Here is a 21,126-nt window from a genome sequence, read left to right on the forward strand (position 1 = left end):
TGTTGTTGTTGTCAAGGCAACATGTTGTGTGTGTCTGTCTCTCTCAGCTACCGCGCTCCATCAAGCTCACACTGCATGTAACGGTAAATAAATGGCAGTCGGCAGCCGCCTTGCTTTAGGCAATGGCCCCGGCCCTTTAATCTTAGCCAGCCTCTCCTCCTCGTTTTTTTTTTTTTTTTCCCTCGTCTCTGACTAACCACCCTTGACAGGGGAAGTGCAGAGAGGTAGGCTGCCTGTCGGCTGCGGGGCAAATTTAAACAAACGAGAGAAATAAGAGAGAAAGAACGGGAGACAAAAAAAGAGAAACTGACAGCTTTGGTACAGGAGAATAATTGCAGACTAGAATGAAATTAGAACAGGCGAATGGAAAGGAAGAAGAGAGAGCACCGGAGAGAGCGGCAGAAGCAGAAAAAAAAAATAGGAGAGCAGCTCATGCACATTTCTTAAGGTGCATGTTATGAGAGTCGGCGGTAGCTGAGGGAAAATGCTGAGCATTGTATCTAGAACTTAACAGGTGTAACAAATTCTAGGATGTAGTCATTTACTGAGCTGCTGCCTATGCACTCACTGCTTTTAGTATAATAGAAATATGAGAAGTTGCCCAACAGGGAATACATGCAGAACGCGTGTGTTTGAAATGTAGAGTGAGTAAAGGAAGAAGAGATGGAGAGAGGGTAGGCAAGAGCTGGATGCTGTCTACCACACTGGTTATCCCTCTGTTGGTAAAAGTCTCTCTGGGGGAAAATGCCCACTGAAATTTGAAATGAATTTCTTTTTTGTGGTTGTGTGTGCACATTAGTCCTAATGCATCCTGTAAATACACCCAGTAAATCAAGCATAAAGCATAGAGAACACGTGCTTGCGTTTTGACAAATAGACTGTTTCAATTAATAGGAGATTTAAGCTCAGAGGAGAGGCCGATGGGTCCTTTCACAGCTGCTGTGAGCAAAGAGCCAGTTCACTCTGGAAAAACATCACACGCTTACTACAACTCACGGCGCGCACACCCCACTGCATCAGGACTTCTCTCTCTCTTTCAGTATTAAAGGCAGACAACATGACGGCCCACTCAAGGATTACTGTGAGAGCATCTGATCTGATGGAGCTGCTGCCATAATTGTGATAAATGACGGCCTTGCGTCAGCATGCCGCTCCATGAGGCAGAGAGCATGCCTCTTCTGCTTTGAACATGTGGGGGGTCTCTTATTCACTTCACCAGTTCAGTATGAGGAAAACATAAAAACATCCAATTTCCTGTGATGGTAGAATGGGAGCTGATTGACTTTAATGTAGTAGAGGTTTTGAAAGAGTGATGCAGTTATTTGTCCTTAAGGCATCTTGGCCTTGAATAATTTGGACTTCCTGTTTTTTTTTTTTCCCCCTATATGTGGGTGACAGGCTGCCAATAACACTCTTACATAATAGGCAATGAACTGTCAACGCAAGGCGAGTATGAAACACTTTATTAGTTTGCACTCCGTCCTGGAGGTTTAGCTGACAGCAGTTGGAATAACTTCACAGTATACACATGGCATAAGTCCAAGTTCCACATGGTAATGTACCAGCTTCATGAGGAAACAAGGCACTTGGCTCTACTGTACATGGACTACACCTGCTGTTCTGACCCATAAACCACATGACACACGAATACTACAACAGCCACATCTTCAATTTATAAACAAAAACTTCTGTCCATCATTCAAATGGGCTTAGAAAGTGAACTGTCTCACCTGAAGAGGAAAAAAATTGATTGGGACAGCGGACTGGACTTTTTTTTTTTTTTTACTTTATGAAAATAAGTGACAATTTGAGACAAGCACAGACCACGAAGACGACAAAACATGAATTTTAAATGTGTTTTCAAACTGTAAAGGGATTACTTACATTGGTATTCTATATTTGTAAACAGTGTAGTAAAATAGACCTGTAGTTTGTGTTACAATAGTATTAGGATAATGCAAAATGCTCATTGCCCATCTTTGAGCCCTACCATCCAAAGCTTTTATTTATGGAAACTGTCCATTATAAATAGCTGGCATTTTCTGTTACGTTCCTTTTGTTGTCTTAAAATTTCTACTGGATGGATTTTACAAAAAAAGTTTTCCTGAAATAAGTGTGAATGTCCATGCATCTCTGAAATCTTGACTCTAATAGATTAGAAAGTTAGCTGATCTTCAAATTCTGCCTTTAAACCAAATAATGTCATCAGACCAAAAACAGTGTGGCAGGGCGGTCAACAATGAGGCCCATGAGTCTCGGGTTTTCACTCCAACCAAACTCCATAGTCACTGATTCCTTACATTAAAACTTTCAGGCAGATGAGAGAAGTTATCTGGCATCATGGTCATCCAGGGGTTTGCTAGATAAATCTGGGAGGCCATGAGATTATGAAAAAGTTTCTTCCTCATATCCTACCTGCTTTTTTTTTAAGTCTTGTCCATGTTTTGCATTTGTATATTGTGGATCGTTTTTCCTCTTTCTGCTTGTAAAATCTACTCGGATGAAAAAATAAAAAAATCTGAGGGAATATGGGATTGTGAGTAGACTTTGATTTAAAGGGTCACAACCCAAAGAGGTTGTGGGCCACACAGGTTAGCCTTGACACTGAAATATTGGAGCACAGTGTAGAGCAGGTTTTACTGCTAGATGGCTTTTAAAGTGTGCCTCTGTGGTAGTGAAGGAAAAAATAAATCATCACTCCTCTGTATTAAACTTTTTCTCTGTGAAGATCCCTGTTAAGTGTCAGTGAAAATGGACACTGAAAGGTCACAGACTGTATTTTGGCATCCAATGCCAGAAGTGTGTTGATGTAATTCTCCCCACAAACCCCATCAATTGAAGGGCAGAATGCAATGAATTGCGACAGTTGAAGCGGTTCTGTCCAGATTAAACAAGAAAAAAAAAAAAAACACAATGCGACTTCAACATACATCTCTGCAATGCTCTTTACAGTCTGATAGATGTGTTCCTGCTGTTCAATTTAAAAATACACTCCCATAAATCACAGCGATGCATTTGGAGTTATTCTAAGCACAGCAGAATTTGCAGAAAGTGGAGGTTGCCATTTCCCCAGCTTTTCATTATACCCATTACAATTCACGAGTTATCTGTTTGGATGTGATACTGCCTTAGCTGGTTTGAGTTTTGAGTGTGGTTGTGATTACATGCGCTTGTGCATGCGTGCCTGTTCAGAGTGATTCTCTAGAGTTCATGGGAGATGAAAGAGGGTCCTAAGGGCGTCTCTGTGGCCTCCAGGCTGACGTGGGAGAGAGTGTGGCTTTGAGAGCGAGACAGTGTATGATAATGAGAGGGAGGTGCTTTCCCCTGAGCCTGGCCCTCTGCCTGCTCTGAGTTCTGGCTGGGGAGGGTCGAGTCTGCAGGTTCTGCTCCAACCACACTTGCGGCTCCCGACGCAGCATGCTCCTGCTTGCGTCTTTCCCAGGCAGAGCTCAGCTTCACAGCCAGAGCCAGTAGATTCTTCCCGAGGAACACAGTGGAGACACGGGGGTCCCTGTACCACAGCATGCCTGTGCCCCTCAGGGCCAGGGTGAAGATGTTGATAGTGACCAAACTCAGCCAAGGATACAAAGCCTCTTTACGGGGCCCCCTTTGTCCTGGCAGGCCGGTGGCTCCCAGCTCTGTGAGGGCCACACATGGCAGGAGTAGCAGGAGGGCATAGCAGTAAAAGAAGACCAGGCCCTCGGCCCAAATGGGCAGCTTCTGCTCTACAACCCCTGCAGTCCCTGATGCAGCCCCTACTTGGGCTTCCCACAGTCCTGCCTGCAGGTCCAGCACATCCAGCAAGTCCACCACTACCCACAGCAGCCGACCCCGCACCTCCTGCTTCCTGCGCTGAGGTGTCATGTGATCAGCTCCTGTCAGGATGAGGAACAGGGAGGGCAGGCAGATGGACAGCAGCAGTGTCAGGGTCTTCCTGGCCAGCGGGTCTGGCGGCCGGCGCTCCTGTCTGTAGTTATGGCAGACAAAAAAGAGCTTGAGCTGGAGTAGCGACAGGAACAGGAACCAGAAGGCATTGGCAAAACCACGCCGTGGAGACCGTGCCTCTGATACCACGCCGGCCGACACAAAGCGCAGTGCCAGCAGGAAGCCCACATCACCTAGCAACACTGCTGCACACTGCCAGACGCTGGGTCCTGCAAGACCACGAGCCCCCAGCATGCTCTGCTCTAGCAGGTAGAGGTCCACCACTGCCATCGTGCTCACCGTGACCAGGGTTGATACGCACACCTGGGGCGTGGGCACCATGCCTGAAAAAGACATACAGATGCGCAATGGGAAATCTGTTACATCCATAGAATTCAAACTCTGCTCACATCGCTCCTCACAGTGCCATCTGTCCTCTGTAAGTCTAGCAAATTTCTAGGGTTGGAACATGCTAGTTTTTTCCAGCACTAATTCAAAACTAAATGTAAAATAGTTTGATGCTTGTTGCTATAGTTAGAGACACTGGTTGCCGAGTAAGTAGCGAGCGCCCTTCATCTAGGGCCAGAGCTACATATACACTGGCAGCTCAAGGCAAGAAGCCTGTTAAATTTTCTGTAAGTCTGCACCTCTTTGAATTCTAGTCTTCATTTTCTATAAATGTCCTAACATTGCTTCTTTTTGATTCCAAGATTTTCCTAAGCTCTATGTCGTTACATATTGCTGTTTATTGTTTCTATGATTTTGCCCCCCCCCCCTTTTTTTTGTGCTCAACACATTTATTATTAATTAATTGTGTTCCGGCGCAGCTAGGTGTCCTGTTGTAGCCTTTTCTTTGCCTCTGTAGTCTGCCATGTTTATTCTCATACCGTGCTGCAGCCTTTAATCATTACAAATTCCTCTGCTCATTTCAGATGAATATTGATAACTTTCTATTTGTTTAGAGATGCGTTTGACTTGTGTCTTTGTGTACACAAACCGTGCACGTCTGGGTGAGCACACACAGGCAATGCTAATTTGGCTCAATGAGGGTTTTTTTTTTTGCAGCTCATATCTCAGGCATGGACAGTATAAACCACAGTATTGATCTCAGCGTGAGAAATGATCGTTGACTTTACAGTGCAATCGAACCAACATCTCTGTCGTATTTAGCTCAAAAGCACAGGATAGACTGCTGGACTGCCTGTTATCTGTTCAGCAGCACTCGGGGGGGGTGTCACCCCTCCACTGGATCGAAGACATTATAATATAAAATCATTACCAACTCAGATGTGTCGTAATGGCAACAGTTGAGCGTGAGATTGTCAGCGTGATTGCGGCCTCTGAGCAAAGTGTGCCAATGAAAAATGTGTATTGATATCTTGCAGATGGAAGACAGATCACTTCCCTCACTGTAAGACTAACAGGAGCTCTGCCATCTCCTCTGTGCTGTCTGAATCATTGAAGAGGGCTGAGGAACTCCACTGGGCAAAAAGGGGGTTTAGAGATTGTGTATATGTGTGTGTGTGTGTGTGGAGAAGGAGAATGAGCACAAGACTGCAAGTGAAAGATTAATAGGCCTTTTGGCTGTCTACATGCCTAATAAAATGTTACCGCATGATGGTAATAGTTCATAAATAAGCTCAGGGGGAGATGGGGTGAAAGTGATGAAGGGGGAAAAGACTCAAATGCAGATAGAAAGTGACTTCTACCCACTTGCATGAAGACATGCATTTCATGAGCCAGCTTGGCCTTAATGTATCAGGATGTATTCATCACTGGGGTATTGAAATATCACAAACATTGTGGTTTGTTCTGAATCAAACAACTGACTCAAAGAGATGAGGAAAGGAATGATCTCAACTGATTAATTGGCTCCAAGGCATGGTGGGAGGACAAGCGCGGATCATGCCAGAATTCGTAATATCTGATTGTCTGTGAAGTGTTTCGTCTTGCCACACACTGCAACTTGATTATCATTCCCCCAAAACTGAATGAATTTCACCAAGCTGCAAGATTGAGAGGATACTGGAATTTAAATTTGTTTTGTTGTTTTTCTCTGTCATTTTCGGGGGAACAAACCCGCTGTGCAGGGAGGGAGAAGATGGAGTTTGAAACCACAAGGAGGTTGCTGAAATTATTCCACCTGCACCTTAAATTTCACCCAGGAAATCTCGCTGTCATCCCAAGTTTGTGTTTTGACTCCCCCCGTCAACAATATGCAGTTTATTGTTGAGAGTGAGTGACTGGGATGACAGTCTGTGTGTCCACTCAGCTCATCAGTAATGACCAAATTCATCACTCCCCTGTCTGAGTAGTGACACCACTGTTGACAGGGTGAGCTGTAAGCGCATGTAATGACATGTAATAGTTTACAGGTGAAAAATTGACTCATTTGTATATTCTCCCCATCCTAACCCATGTTGCTTTCCACCGAAAATTGTTTTTTACCCCAAATTTTCCACCACTTCCCTTGATCAGGTGCGACACCGGAGCACATGCCCCCACCTTCCTCCCTCCATCTGCACTAGTGTTTTAAGCAATCATCCAAAAAAGCTCTTAAATTTGTCGCAATACCTACTCGCGCACACAGGTTGCCACTTGCATTTGTTTTCTCTTAACATTGGGTGATTTCCAGGTGGAGCAGAGGTTCATTTGGCCACACAGTTTATCTCCATAAAGGCCCCTCACAGAGCACCAGGTCACAGCACAGAGCAGATCCTGCACAGGTTATCACAGGTGGCACTGGAGCACCAAGGGCATCAGGACAACATCTATGCCATTATGGACAAACTAATTAATTAATAGGCAGAGTGCAGCCCCTGATGATGCATTACTGAATAGATCCCCTCCCCAGACTTAAAGTCACATGACTCAAACATCTGTTGATTTATCAGGTAGCAGCACGTCTTGTTGCATTTCTTTCCTTTTTTTTTTCTTTTACAGAATAATCAGGTTTGTGTTTGTTTTGTTATTTTGCCTTAAATGTGGCAGTCATTAGCTGGCCCAGCATGCCTCACCCTGCACGACGTCTTGTATCCCCTGGCAGTTTTACAACCTCTATTAAACCGCTTCTCTGCAACACCTGTTTCATAACTGCCCTATTAACAGCAGGTATGTGGGTTTATCTGTGCATGGCTGGTAGTAAAGTGAAGCTTTAGTTACCCAAACCATTCGTCTCGCACTGGGGCTCGATCCTTCTGGCTTGATTTAAAGCAAGTCTGTGTTTCTCCCAAGTCGAAGTGCTGACCGTGACCAATAAAGTCTCTTTTTATTGTCGCTGATGAGCCGGGCTCGGCGGTAAAGTCTTATTCTTATAGAGCCGGTGTTTCTACACACCGGTGCTCCAGGAGAAGGCTCATCGTGAGGCTGTGACAAGGGGAAGTCATCGCCGCTGCCACACCGAGTTTGTAGGGACACAAAAAAGGCTCATAATTGGCTCAAGGTTTCTTCGTCCGTGCAGATCCGGGATCGAGGATACCTCCGTCTCTCGGCTGGCTGCGCGGTTATTGCGGAGGCGAGATCTGGATCTGAATCTAGATCTGTCACCTCCTGCAGTGCCCAGGTCTGCTGTTGTCGGGTTATCTGTTGACACAGCAGCGAGGGCAGGGAGCCGTGCAGGGCTGCTGCTGCTGCTGCTGTTGCTCGGTCGGGCTCCGGCTGAGCGCAGCGGCCGGTAAGTCGGTCAGAAGTGGAGCAAGAGCAGCATCGATGGCGACGAGGAATCCTTAAAGTGGAGACCGCAGACCGATCCAGCCGAGGAGATGGCTCAGGAGAGGGGGAGGGAGAGCGGTGCAACAGTCAGAGGAGGACGAGGAGAAACTCACTCACGCTGTCCGACTTTGGCTGTGGCGTTAATTTGTAAGCAGGTTACGTGCTCCTGACCAGACCTCCCACCCCAGTCAGTTTCCTCCTCTCCTCCACCAGCAGCTGAGGAAGTTTAGCTGGAAAAACATGCTGTGGAATTTTTTTTTTTTTTTTTTTTAGAGCACCCAGTTACAGTATAGTGATTGGTTATGGTAATCACAATGATGCCACTTGCAGAAGATTAGTTGCATTGTTTGGGAGCAGGCAGATGCCTTATTTACCCTTCCTGGCTTCAAATGAGAGTGGGGGGGAAGTGGAGCGTATAAGTGTTGTAGCCTGAAGACACATTTAGAGCTCTGAAGGCAGTTGTTACAACTTTAATTAGACCTCCTTCTGTCTGCTTACTGTCTTAGTCACACAAAGAAACCATCCCACTGTTGTAGATGGACTTATTACAGGCGGCTTACTGTGTACTTAAACAGAAGGATTGGGAATTTCTGAGACAAATCTGGTCTAAAATGAATCTTGTGGAAACAGTTCTTTAAAAAGGGATTGGCTGCTTTCCTGGTTCCAGAATTCAATTTTAGTTTCTCTCTGTCAGCCACAGATGTGGTTTTAAGGAATTTCACACCGTCGACTTATCCTCAAAGTCCGGCTCCTTCCAGTGACTTTGTAGACATACCAGTCTGCATCTTTTTAGCGAAGGCTCAAAACCCTCAGCTCCCTCATTTGTGTGGTTCGCCATGTGCTGGGTTCATTTTAGACTGAGAGGTTTAATCAGACTGGTGAGAAAGGGGATGGAGAGTCATCTTTCTTGTCAGATTCAGCTCTGCGCTCCACTGGCTTCCAAGAGAAGAGAAGAGAGATTTTCCATTTTCCTCACTTCAGTGTGGGTTTTTTTTTTTTTTTTTTTTTTTTTCTCTTCACTTCTTGTTTCTCCTGCCTTTTTTGTCACCCCTCGCTTCATGTTTATCACATCTTCCCTTCCATCCTACTATCTCCCCCTTTTTTTTTGTTCCCCGTGGGTGTGGTTGAAGGTCACTTTACACACTGGCTTTCAGAGCGGCGGGGGGGGGGGGCGGAGATGGACAGAAGGGGAAGAGTGAGAATAGCAGAGGAGGGCGAGGGGCAGCCAGGCGGGCAGACTGTCCACAGTATTGTGCAGTCATCACTTTTTGCTTCAGACACAATTGGGGAAGTTTGAAAGGACATATCAGGGTTACAGACTGTCCAAGAATGCTAAACGCTTCAACAGTGAACCGTCAGACCTGAGGCTGACCAAGATACATATAGATACTTTATTAATCCCCAGAGGGAAGTCTCAGTGTTACAGCAGCCATGATGAGGAATGCAAAAAGACCTTGATAAGAATGAAGGACTTGATCCCTCCACCTTCCTTTTCTGTGCTCTTTTGTATCATCTCAATGTATGAGGCATTGAGATTATTCTGTTGACTTTGCTTTACAATATAACACTGTGGGACGATGGACACTATAAAATATCAATCGGTGCAAAGAAAACAGAGATATCCTTGTTCTTCATTGTCAAAACTGAGCACCAGCATTACCCATGATCCAAATCAACTTAAAGTATGTTATAGTCATAGTAGCTTATGTAGCCTCTAACCTCAGGCAGCAGTGAGGATCAGGCCACAGAGGGTCTGGTATGTTCACATCTGCACTGCCACATCCCCAGAATTTTCTTTTGATTTTCAAACTTGTCTTCACCATAAACCAGTCACATCACATCTGTAAGGTAGTGTATCAGCCCTCCCACAGCTCTCGCTGGAGCCACCAAAGGCTTTATACGACGTTTCTCATGTATGCAGTAGTACTGAAAGCAGACATTCATGTGTGAAATCAGTGGAGTTGCCCTTTTAAATAGCAGCATAAGTGTGGAAAAATTCACTCTTATCTCTGTGAACACTCCACAAACACAAGCTTTGCTGAGACATTGCTATCAGTTGTTGTTGTTACAGTTCCCTGACTCCCTTTCTTTGTGTCTCTCTTCCACTTTTCAGTGTATCTTGTGATTTTTTTCAGTCATCACCGTGGAGCCTCAGCTGCCTGCAGTTCAGGCTCTTGTGTTTCTGCTGTAGCCACCTCACGTGATTAATCATGTGTAGTGGCAAAAAGCACAACACAGGAGTGAAGGGGATGGGAGGGGGGCTAATGGAGTTGAAAATGGGTTGTTTTGTCAAGATGCAATCCATTTCATTCTACCATTGGTTGCTTGTTTCCAACCCTAAATTTTTACTTCAAGCTCTTCTTTTTGTGCCAGACAGGAAAAAGTGAGGGCTGTGTCTTTTAAGCAAAGATCCAAACAGAAAAAACACTCCTGAAAATTTCGGCTTGTTTTAGTTGTTAGAAAAATGAGTCCCGGAATTTGGTTCGCTCTGTCATTTCTGCACTCATGGCTGTTTGAGCAGCACGCCTCAGCTCCTTTATGCAGGGCTGTATATTGGCCTCCGCACAGTTCACTGGAGACCAGGGGTGAAAATCGTTTTCATTTTCCACTTTTAAGACTAATCCACTGATTCCAGGGTGGAAAATCAAGTAAAATGCATGTCCAGCGTGTACTGAATTTATTTTGTGCAGTTTACTGTGTGCGGCTTGGACTGTTAGACCCAAACTGACCTGAAGCTCAGCCTCTCAATCTCTGTTACTCCCTTATGCAGCTGAGGGGTTCAACATGAAACCTAATCAGCTGTATGATGCTACAATGGGGCTGAACGTGATAAAATGCCAACACTGGAGCAGATTAAATGAACAATGTAATGAAGGTAATGAATGAGAGTGTTTCACACTGAAGAGTTTAATTAACCTCACCTCCCACCAGCCTCCCTTTCCTGTAACACCTTGGTGACTGTACTGCCAGCCCTCCTCCGTGTTGGCTGCCCAGGGCAATTTATCCAGTGGCCTTGTGTGCCAGGGGCAATTAATCCTGCCTCCTGCCCCAAGGCCTTATCCTGCATCTGTGTCCTTTATCTCCATGTTTGCCACGCTCCCATGAGCACAATACTTCTCTTGACCTACTATCTCTGTTTCTCACCTCCCTACATCTCTTCCTCTCCCTCTGTTCTCTTTTCCTTCTTCTCTCCCTTGTTTCTTTTTTATTTTCCTGTTCTCTAAGATGCAGACACCTGCAACCACACACAAAGTGCAAACTTCCTCACAGTCAGCAGTCCCCGGCAGCCTAATATGCACACACATCCACTCTTCGGCCGATCTTCTTGTCAGATTGAAATGAGGCCGAAGTATTCATACATAAACATACACACACTCACCCATATTCATGAGGACCTCCTGCAGCCTTCCCTTTACTTCTCTCCACACCCGTTGTTCACCTTGGTCAAACAAACCTCCTCTCATTGTTCAAATATTGACAACAGACACTGGCCACATTCTGACTACTTTAATTCACCTCATCTATCTCTCTTTGTTTCCCTACTCCATCACTTCTCCTTTTCTCAGAGCCACTCACGCCATCCTGCCACATCAGTGCTACATCTTGTTAAAAAGAGTTAGTGAAGCTGAAAGGCCAATCACATTAACACAGAAGGAGTGTCAAAAAGACTGCGGAGAATATGGTGGAAGGGTCAATTCAAATGGACGCTCCTCAGATTTTAATTGCAAATGCTTAATTGCTCCCATAATTATGAATAATAGGACTGCAGCACTGATCTTGAATGGATCATATAGCAATTACTCACCACTGCCGCTGTTGAATTTGATGAGGAGAAATATCTTTGTAGATTAGCATTTAATCCTGGTGCCCAGGATCTCAGAAGTCTTTGAAGATGTGCGGCTCAATGTCCTTGTCCGCAGCTGGCGTGGAAGGCCCCGCCTTGGGTGATGGGCTGCAGCCATTTTGTACTGGAGAGCACCCGGCTCTAATCAGTCATGGTGGAAAAGAGAGGATTTATCCAGCAGCTCGGACTCGAGGATGATTAGATGCTCAGATGCAGTGAGAGGGGTTAGCAATTTGGCCAGGGCACGAATGTTACTGTTCCAGTTCTCTCTCTCTTTCTGATAAATGTCATGGGCACTTGGAGGAGCCAATGTTGAACCTTGCTTTCATGGCACGCCAGCCCTCAGATGCAGTTAAAGGCTGAGATTGCAATTACCAGCATGGTCCAATTGCCATAATTATTGCAGTTAAACTATAAAATAATCCAAGAACAAAATAAAACTTGCTCTCACTGTCATTTTCATAGGCTGAGATCCCAGGACTCTTGTGGAACAGCTTAATTAAAATATGATTACCTGTCCCTTGTGCATACTAAACTGTCTGTGAAGCTCAGGGCAGAATGTCTGCAGTCCCCAAGTGGGTTGTGTGTCTCATCCTCAGGCCAGTTTGTTCGGTTTTTTGCCACTCTTTAGCTTTTTTTTTTTTTTTTTTAAATGTTTGTTCTAGCCCTCTTTAGCAGCGACTGTCTGGTCAGGAAAGGCTGAGGGAAAGGCTTTGCTTCTATCTTTAGCACAGTTGCTCCTGCATAATGACTCGCTGTCCATGCTTAAGCACATTTTAGAAACATCAGGCATTATCTGTAACTGGTCAAGGAGGCCCTTTCATGGCATTGTGTGGCATTAAAGGGTGATCTCAGTCCATAGGAAAGATCATTATCCAACATGAGGAGAACAGAAGGAAAGGAACGGGAGCTGAATGTGTGAGGCAGAGCCTAAGGGCTTGCTTTGACTCATACCAAACGTCACTGCCTTTATATTAATCCATATTTAATTAGACTTTTCTTCAGCGCTCCCTCCTCTCCGCTTGTTTACCCTTGCTATGTTGTTTTATGGGAGGCAGAGGAATGGCATGGGTAGAAGGTAGCGAGGTTGACATGGGATTACTATTAATAAGCACAGAAGGGGAGGGAATGTAGAGCCTAGCGAGGGCTCTGGGGACTTAGCTGCATTTCATTTCATTAGTGAGATATTGTAATTCAAATAGCACCCATCAGCTCTGAAACAATAACCTGCCTCGGCTCATGTGACGTGTTGAAATTTCAATCAGTTTGTTGTTTTGTGTTAGTGGATGCGCAGAGACGTCAGTGAGTAATGAGCAGCATTACAGACACTAAAAAAAATGATAGGGCTGAGTAAACTGAGTGGCTGATTAGTATTCATCAGGTATTTTTGAAGCGTTTAGTGTAGATGATGTTCAGAGAACTTTCTGCTCTGTTAAGTTCAAATAAATGTTTTCCCATCCTGACACTGGAAAATGTCTCGGGATGACTCATTTTTCATCAGGTTCATTATTAGAATTTGAGGCTTGCGCTCTGTTATGTTGTGGTGCAACAGAAACTTGCGAGTCCATTAAACTGTGCATAAAACCTCTTCTTTTTTTTTCTTTTTTTTTTTTCCTCCGATTTCTCCTCGCTCCTGAAATGAACATTTCAATCAGTGTGTTGCCTTTGGGAAGGATGGCAGGTGAAGGTCAGTTTAAATTTCAGCAGTAATAATTACATTCTTTATTAGTCTTTGCCACTGAATTCAGCTCCAAAGAGGGATGGTGCAAAGAAGCAGCGTTGGCCGGGTGTTGACTTAATGTCACCCATCCATTTTGCTTTCGCTCTGCTTGGCCTCGCAGGAGCTGGAAAATGGGAGGCTCATTCATCACTGGGTTTCTCTGGCTCTGGGCACCAACATGCATTCAGTCATAGAGTGACAGACACACAAAAACACTCTGTCTGGAACAACAGAGTGCTGCACACACACACAGATGCATCTCCATGTGAATATGCTAAGAACTACCATGAAGTATAAAATGATTCCACCATAACGTTATAGCATTGACTCTCTGGATTATTCATGAATACAGTCAGACCTCTCTGACGTCTTCTGACTGATTGATTGACAGCAGCTCAGGCATCTGTATTCTGGCAACACACCTTTTGGCACAAGTGACGTTCAGCTGAATGTTTTCATGCTCAGACTCATACATTTTTAAGCCCTCCACTACCATTCCCTCAACCCTAACCCATTTCCGTCTTTTCTCCCTTTTTCCTGCTCCTATCCAGAGAGGAATCCCCATCGGACAGTTCTGCAAGGACTTCAATGAGAAAACCAAGGAGTTGAAAGAAGGCATCCCTCTCCCAATCAACATCTATGTGAAGGTGTGTTTGTGTAGCTCGTTGTTGGTCTCTCTAACCCATCGCTGACCCTTCACACTTAGCACTTTTCCCTCCCATGATTATGGTTAATTTCACTAGCTGCATAACATTACCAGAGTACTTCCATTATTCATACTCTACCACCGAAGTAAGCCTTTCCATTTGCATTCATTAATGAAGCAATACCCAGAGGAACCTAAAGTCAAGAAGCATTAAGTGCATGCGGGAGATGTGGGCTACTCAGAAAAGAGGTGTTGGAGCCTGTAGGTTTTTTTATTTGCACAACCACATGTTGTTTGGATCGTCACACCCCATCCCTCTTCTTTGTGTGTTGCTTCACGTCGGGGTTTGAATCCTTTTAGATGAAAAAAAAAAAAAACAGAAAACTATGTTGTCAGGAGGTTTGTGATGTAAGCTCAGTTCTTAAAAAGGCATGAATATATTTTGATATGCAATATTCTGCAACAGCCCTGCCATCACATTTGGGGCCTTGCTGCTGCCCGTCAGTGCCATCTGCTGGTGGATTTCTGGTGCTTGTGCCGTCCACACTTCTGTGTACAGTACACTCAGTACAGTGTTTAATGTATGCATGCAACATGTTTCAGCCTCTGAAACGAGTGTTTCTCAGCCGACTCGTGAGCAGCTTTCAGCACATCTCGTAATTCTTTTCATCTAACTTTAAAAGAACATTTTGACTTTTTGTGAAATGTAATTATTCATCTTCTTGTCTGGCAGCAAATCTATTAGCATAAAGACAAAAAAAAAAGGAAAACAGCTGCTCTCGCTGTGTCCACAGTTTAAAAATCATCTTACCAGCATCTCAATAGTAACTTTATCTTTCTCATTTATTTAATCCATAGTACAGGATAAAACAGTGGACAGAACAAAACAAACAGTGGCTTGGTCCAGCGATTCTCTGGTGTCTTGTCGTCTCAGAGTTTTGTTGAGCTATGGACAGCTAGACTCGCTGTTGCCCCTTATTTCCAGACTTTATGCTAAGCTAAGCTAAACTCCTTCCATGTAACACCTTGAAAGCTTATTTTCCTGAAATGCTTAACTGTTCCAAAAACATTTCTATGAGATGGACAAGGGGCAGTTGTGCTCCCCTTAGTGGTCCCGCCCTGTCATTTCATTCAGGTTCTCATTTTGCCTGTCAGAAAAAGCCCAGTGCAGTAAATATTTTTGTTTCATCCTACAAAATGAAAGAGGCGACTTATTGCACCTTTACAACCAATAGCTTTTCTGCAGATCAGAAAAATTCAGTTCCTCCGTCGAAAGGTCACTTCTCTCAGATAACATGAGTCTGATGACAAATTACCTGCTCTGCTGTATCTTCTCAGCTCAGTCCCCAGTTTATTTCCGTGTGTGTTTGTTTTTTTCTTTCTGTTTTGTTATGTGACAGATAACAGATCTAAACTAAAGTCTCCTCAGATGATTTATTTGGATCTGTGTCAGATTTTAGTTTATAAGGTCTCTAGCCATTGAATGAATCTTAATTCAAGGAAAAGGGTCAGTATAACTTTGAAGTGAAGCTGAAGAGATTATTTTTAGGGAGGATGGAAGGGACAAGCCAACAGGCCTGGAGAGCAGCTCACACAGTTGAACATGTTGGGCTTAAAGAAAATAATGCAAATGGATTTGGCTACTTCAATGTTAAAGTCATTTATCACAAGTGGCTGCATTGTCTTTAAAGTTGATCAATATTTTTAAGAACAGTGTGTCCAATGACTTTGTCTAATGTGAATAGTTAGTGATAAATACACAGAGATTTATCAAGTGACTCTGCTGTTCTCAGCTCTGCACTGCATTTCAGACTCTGTTGTTTCACTGGCCCTCAGAAAAAGCAGCAAGGCTTTAAATGATATTGTATTAATCATACTAATACAAGTAACAAAAGCTCATCATCTTTAATGACCAAACAGTATATTTAGCTTTTTGTTTGACTATGGTTTCTATTACAGTCCCGAATGCAATAACTGACAAAGAATTGGTTCCAGTTTCTGAAAACAATATAGGAGGTGATTAAAGAGAAACAGGTTCTCCTGATACACTGGTGTAAGCTTTATACTTTCCACTAAGAAAGGGAATGAATTCTCCAAAAACCCAAGGCACTGCTTCATTACAGACCCCGAGGAGCAGTCAGTATGCACACATCTAAGCTTTAATCACGTAGCCCCCTTTAATAAGGGCTTTTTTAACTTTTTGGCGTCTAATTAGACCGTGTGCCTTGAACTTCAATAGTAGGTTCAAGCTATATTCAAACTTTAGTGAATTTTAAATACAGCCTGTTGAAAATATTTGAAAAGAGTCTCAAGCAATGGCAGCTGTACAGGAAAACTTGAGTCATGTCAGTGGGTGTAGTCGGCAAAATATGTATTAATCATTTTCATATCATTTCAGTTATTAGCAAGAGTCAGAGAATGGATACAGGATCAGGGTCTTAGCCCTGAGGACACTGACACTTTTTCAGTATTGTTTCTGTGAATAAGGTGGTTTTTAATCACCTTAGGCTGAGTTTACATGGTGCAGTGACACAGAAATAACACATTGTGGGGTTTAAATGCAGATTCTATTACTTTTGACTTTCAGTTTTCAGGGTTTATGGCCCAAAACAATTTAATCCAATCATTAAATTAAAGTAACATAATATAAGCTGGGATTTCCAGAATTATAGCCCTGGTCACTGCAGGGAAGGCTTCAAGCAGCCTTAGCTTAGTAAACTTAACTGAGCATGACAGGCCTGCTAAGCTTTAGATTTCTCCCCAGGATGAAATGATGTGTATGGGAAGTTTGAAGAGTTTGGAATGATGGGTGTTTCTTTTTTAGCATTCCTTCACTAAAAACAGTGACAGAGTGGAGAAAATGATTTCAAAAGTTTGTCTCTAACATAAGCAGAAATCATAAGACTCAATGTCTCTGTAATTACATTAGTACCTACAATAGTAACTCGTGCCAGCCTCTGCCTTTTAAAAAAGGCATTATTTTGTAGTTGTAGTTTTCCTTAGAAAGGTTTAAAATAATACATATTTTTTATTTTATTTATTTTTGCTTGATCCCCCACAATGATAAAAGCTTAAAGAATATTGTAAATGTGGTAAATCTGGGAACTTGGGATTTAGTGTCTTGCTCAAGTGCACCTCAATATGTTTTAATTAAGTCCGCCAGAGATGGTGTTTTCAAACTCACAGAGCGACTTCAGTTTTTTTTAGCCAGCTGCCTGCAACAGCAAAACCTGTTAGAGACAATTGTCTCTGCTAGAAATTGTGAGCCTTGTTTTGTCTGCTGAAATGAAATAAAGACCCCCACTGTTCTTTGTGCAGCTTGGTGGAAAGTCACTTATGTGAGTGAATAAATAGAACAAAATAAATCATAGTCAAAGGTTTGTTGAGCTGAGGAATTAGGGCACGACAAGAGTTTTTAAAATCCTTTCTACAATGAGATCATTATTTTATGTTCACATTGCCACCTTTGATCAAAGGTTTTCGTTTTTATTCCTCCTTGTCTCCTCAGCCTGACAGAACCTATGACCTGAAGATTGGCCAGCCCACCGTGTCTTACTTCCTCAAGCAAGCAGCGGGCATTGCAAAAGGAGCCAGCAATACAGGTGAGACGCGCTGCTGAGCTCATCTATCAGCTCTCGCTCCGGTTCTCACCCACAGAGCCCGTCCTGTAACGGACACACATCTTTCCATGGGCCTGGTTTTGAGCTTTGCTGTGATTGATGTTATATTCATGACATGCGGGGGAACTGCAGCTGGGACCGAAGTGGCAAAGGTGGTGTATTAGCAAAAGGGAATTATGGATTTAAACCTTTCATGCTCTCCACCCTCGTTTCAGCTCTTGATTCCTAATACCACCCTTACTGACACACCCACACTCTCACACACACACACACACACACACACACACACACACACACACACACACACACACACACACACACACACACACACACACACACACTCACACTCACACTCACACTCACACTCACACTCACATTCTCTATCCTCTTTTGTGCCAAACCTTACCTTGTATGGTTAATGAATTTTTCATTCTTTTTTTCACATTTAGCTGTCTCTTTTGTGTCTGTAGGCCATGAGACTGCAGGGATTGTGTCAGTGAGGACAGTGTATGAGATTGCCAAGGTGAAAGCTCAGGACGAGTGCTTCAAAATGAGGAACGCCTCCCTCGAGATGGTCGTCAAATCCATCATTGGCTCTGCTCGTTCGCTGGGCATTAAGGTCGTCAATGAGTAAGTTTTTTTTTTTTTTTTTTTTTTTTTTTGTGCTTGGTGCATTTACAGTTTCGTCATCAACATGAGCCAACATAGACCTGAGCAGTGTGCAGACAACAGCGCTGTCAGAAGCTGCTCCTGTCCTGAGCGTGTCGTTTGGTCAGATCAGATTGTTGTTGTAATTATGTATTAAGTCATGTAATACACTGATATAAATATTAAAGTGAATACACACCCAGCCAGCAAATACTCAGTGTTGCAGTACAATATTGCAGTACTTCCAACACCCACTAGAGGTCAGATAAAAACAATAGTAATTTCTCTGTTAACCTTTCCAGTTAAGTACCTTACATTACCAATACCTAATGTCATTATACAGTATTAAATTTACTTAATTACAACCAATGTGGCCCATACGTTCAAACATTATTCAGTATAAGTTTAGATTTTGTGCATGGTCCCAGCTTTGTAGTTTCAGTTTTTGAGACTGATGCAATTTGCCACTGGAATTAACATTTATTGGCTTTAGATTATGCTGCAGTTGTTATAGATCACATCCAGTGGTGGTATATTATAAACTTATTGTTTTTCAGTACCACTGTGCTAATACAAAATAACATGAGCTCTAGACAATGAGGTAGTCCACAAGAAATTAGTCTCAAATGTTGTAGCCTTAAATCAACTATTCTCTCTGGACACTGATTTGATTCCTGCCAGGAACCTTTAACTTTCATTATGTTTCCTGTCTCTATTTACACAGTGATTTATTTAATAAAGACATTAATGTCAAAAAAGCTTTAAAATGCTTTGTGAAATCTCAGCAGGTTTTAAATATGCAGTGAATTCACACTGGGCGAATGAAATACAGTTAAAAAAGTCTGTATTCATACAAAATACCGTGTTGATAGACACTAATCTCCCAGAGTGCAATGCACAAAAGCGAAGGAGAAGCAATCTGGGGCTGGCAGATAGACACGCCCCTACACAGTACACAGTGTGCTGTATCCAGACTGTAGGTAATGTGGAACTGGGACACAACATTCTGCAGAAATTGAATGTAGTAACCATCACAGAGATTAGGATGTTTTTATGTTACTCTTACAGCAGATATTATCCTTTATGATAATAAGTGCTGGTGATGCACAGCATTTCATTTTCCAAAACACTGTATTAGTTGATGTTTTTTTAGCATAACCATGTTCTCTCAAGCTGCTGCTTCTGTTTCTGCTTCAGTTAATAACACTGTACATTTCCTGGAATCCTTTTCTCCCTCTTATTTAAAACATTGCATATCTCACGGCTGCACTGAACTGTGATTTACTGAGAGTTCTGCCAGTGGAGAATTGGGTATCTCTTCCTCTTTTACAACGGGTTTCTCCCTGGATAGTTGTTGAACATAGCCTCACTGTAGTGAGTCCAGAAAGGGAACCGACGTTCTTTTATTCTGGGGTGCCGAAAACTAATGTTTAAAATTAATGTTGCAGATAGCTATCAAGCAAAATATCATTGTATCTCATCACTCGCCATCAGGCTCCACAATATTGTAGAAGTTCAGGAAACACTGTCCATAAAATCTTGTCTTTGAACTGTATTTGTGTTTCACTGAAGGTTGGGTTTTTCTGTAATGATAACTCAAAGTCGGGGGTGACTGAATACCATGTTCCTTTCTTTCATCCTGTCCCTCCTTCTCTTCAGTCTCCCAGCTGATGAGTACAAAGTCTTCTTGGAGCAGAGGGAGAAGAAGCTGAAAGCTGATGCAGAGGCAGCTGCAGCCGCTGCAGTCGAAGCTTCAGTGGCCAAGAAGAAATGACAACCTGCAACATCTAATGCTTTTTATATGGATTTTAAACATGTACCACTTTCATGTTGTGTCTCACAAATCTTAATAAACAGTCAGATATTAGATTTTTGTCTGTCTTTATTTAGATCTAATATTTACTGTGTAGGTTTCTTTACAGCATATTGTTTGAATATTGGTGAGTAATAGAAGTTTTATATCACCCACATTTTGGCAACAAAAACATCCAGTTACATTATGAAAATATTTATGACCCTGGGTATTTCATGTCCTCTGAGCCAAGCTAATGAAAGTGTAATTGCTTCGTCTTGGAAGGATTTGTACTTTCAGTGTCTTTGATGTTGTCATCTATTATTAACACTTTTGGAAGAAATCTGGCTTTTGTCAGATTGTGCAGATGGTTTCCTGCACATTTCACACACAGCTCCTGAATTTGGAATCTAATTATTACAAATGTCCAATGGACTTATTATTTAATGATATATAATAGTCACATGCCATATCTACTGTACATTTAAAGACTTTTCTTTCCCTTCATAGTGGCTGTGAAGAAATACCTTTCTAATGCCATGTCAATTGAAGTGATGTCCATTCAGAGTTAAACAGGTTAGGAGGGTCTTCCAACATTAGAGTTGGGGGTTCAGGGGGGTTCAGTAATCTCAATCTTGGAAGTTTAAGACCCACATCCATCTCTCTTACCAAAGTGTTCTTAGGCAAGACACTGAACCACAAATTGTTCCTGACCAGGCATGTTTCACGGTAGCTCACTGCCAACTGTGTGTGTGTGTGTGTGTGAGAGAGAGAATTAACACATAAAAGTGCTGTATAAATTTAGTCAGTTTTTTAGTACAATTTTGCACCTTTGTGTTACTATGTCTGTGTTACAGCTCAGCAGGTAGACATTGTCTGAAATACAAAGAAGGAATGGGATTCTTCAAGTCTACTGACTAAGAGAAACTAAGACCAATACCTCTCAGCAGTCCACATAGGAGTTTGTGAGTATTGTTTTAAGCTAATTTTAAAACTGTGAACACGTCCTTTAAAATCCTCAACCACATCACCCTGACTCTCCTCTATCCGGGCCTTGAATAGTGTATTACAAATCAAATATTTTTTAGTAAATTGAAGATGAAATAAAAAAAATATATCCAAGTTTTTCCCAACATGGCTTCTTACACAATGTGCAGTACATTGTGCTCCTTTCTCATGTAGTACTTGATTTTTCCAGAAGATAGCAGCAGTCAGCCATGC

At 42.8% G+C, this 21,126-nt stretch overlaps 2 protein-coding genes across 3 annotated transcripts in view; one reads left to right on the forward strand and one right to left on the reverse strand.

Annotated features, from left to right (window-relative positions):
- Positions 1-19,980, forward strand: part of mrpl11 (mitochondrial ribosomal protein L11) — a 33,952-nt gene extending 13,972 nt beyond the window's left edge. For both annotated transcript variants that reach the window (XM_026331318.1, XM_026331319.2), the window contains exons 3-6: positions 13,751-13,846; positions 17,354-17,447; positions 17,936-18,095; positions 19,773-19,980. In XM_026331318.1, the coding sequence (XP_026187103.1) occupies positions 13,751-13,846; positions 17,354-17,447; positions 17,936-18,095; positions 19,773-19,887 (465 nt within the window). In that variant the 3' untranslated portion in view covers positions 19,888-19,980. The remainder of the gene's footprint in view (positions 1-13,750; positions 13,847-17,353; positions 17,448-17,935; positions 18,096-19,772) is intronic.
- On the reverse strand, positions 3,129-7,603 carry tmem265 (transmembrane protein 265). The gene is made up of 2 exons (XM_026331317.2): positions 7,087-7,603; positions 3,129-4,268 (listed from the first exon to the last, which is right to left on the reverse strand). Exon 2 carries the CDS (start codon positions 4,264-4,266, stop codon positions 3,202-3,204), a length of 1,065 nt encoding a protein of 354 aa, XP_026187102.1. The 5' UTR covers positions 4,267-4,268; positions 7,087-7,603; the 3' UTR covers positions 3,129-3,201.
- Positions 19,981-21,126: the final 1,146 nt, after the last annotated feature.

The sequence above is a fragment of the Mastacembelus armatus genome, chromosome 10, assembly GCF_900324485.2.
Source record: "Mastacembelus armatus chromosome 10, fMasArm1.2, whole genome shotgun sequence".
NCBI classification, from domain to species: domain Eukaryota; kingdom Metazoa; phylum Chordata; class Actinopteri; order Synbranchiformes; family Mastacembelidae; genus Mastacembelus; species Mastacembelus armatus.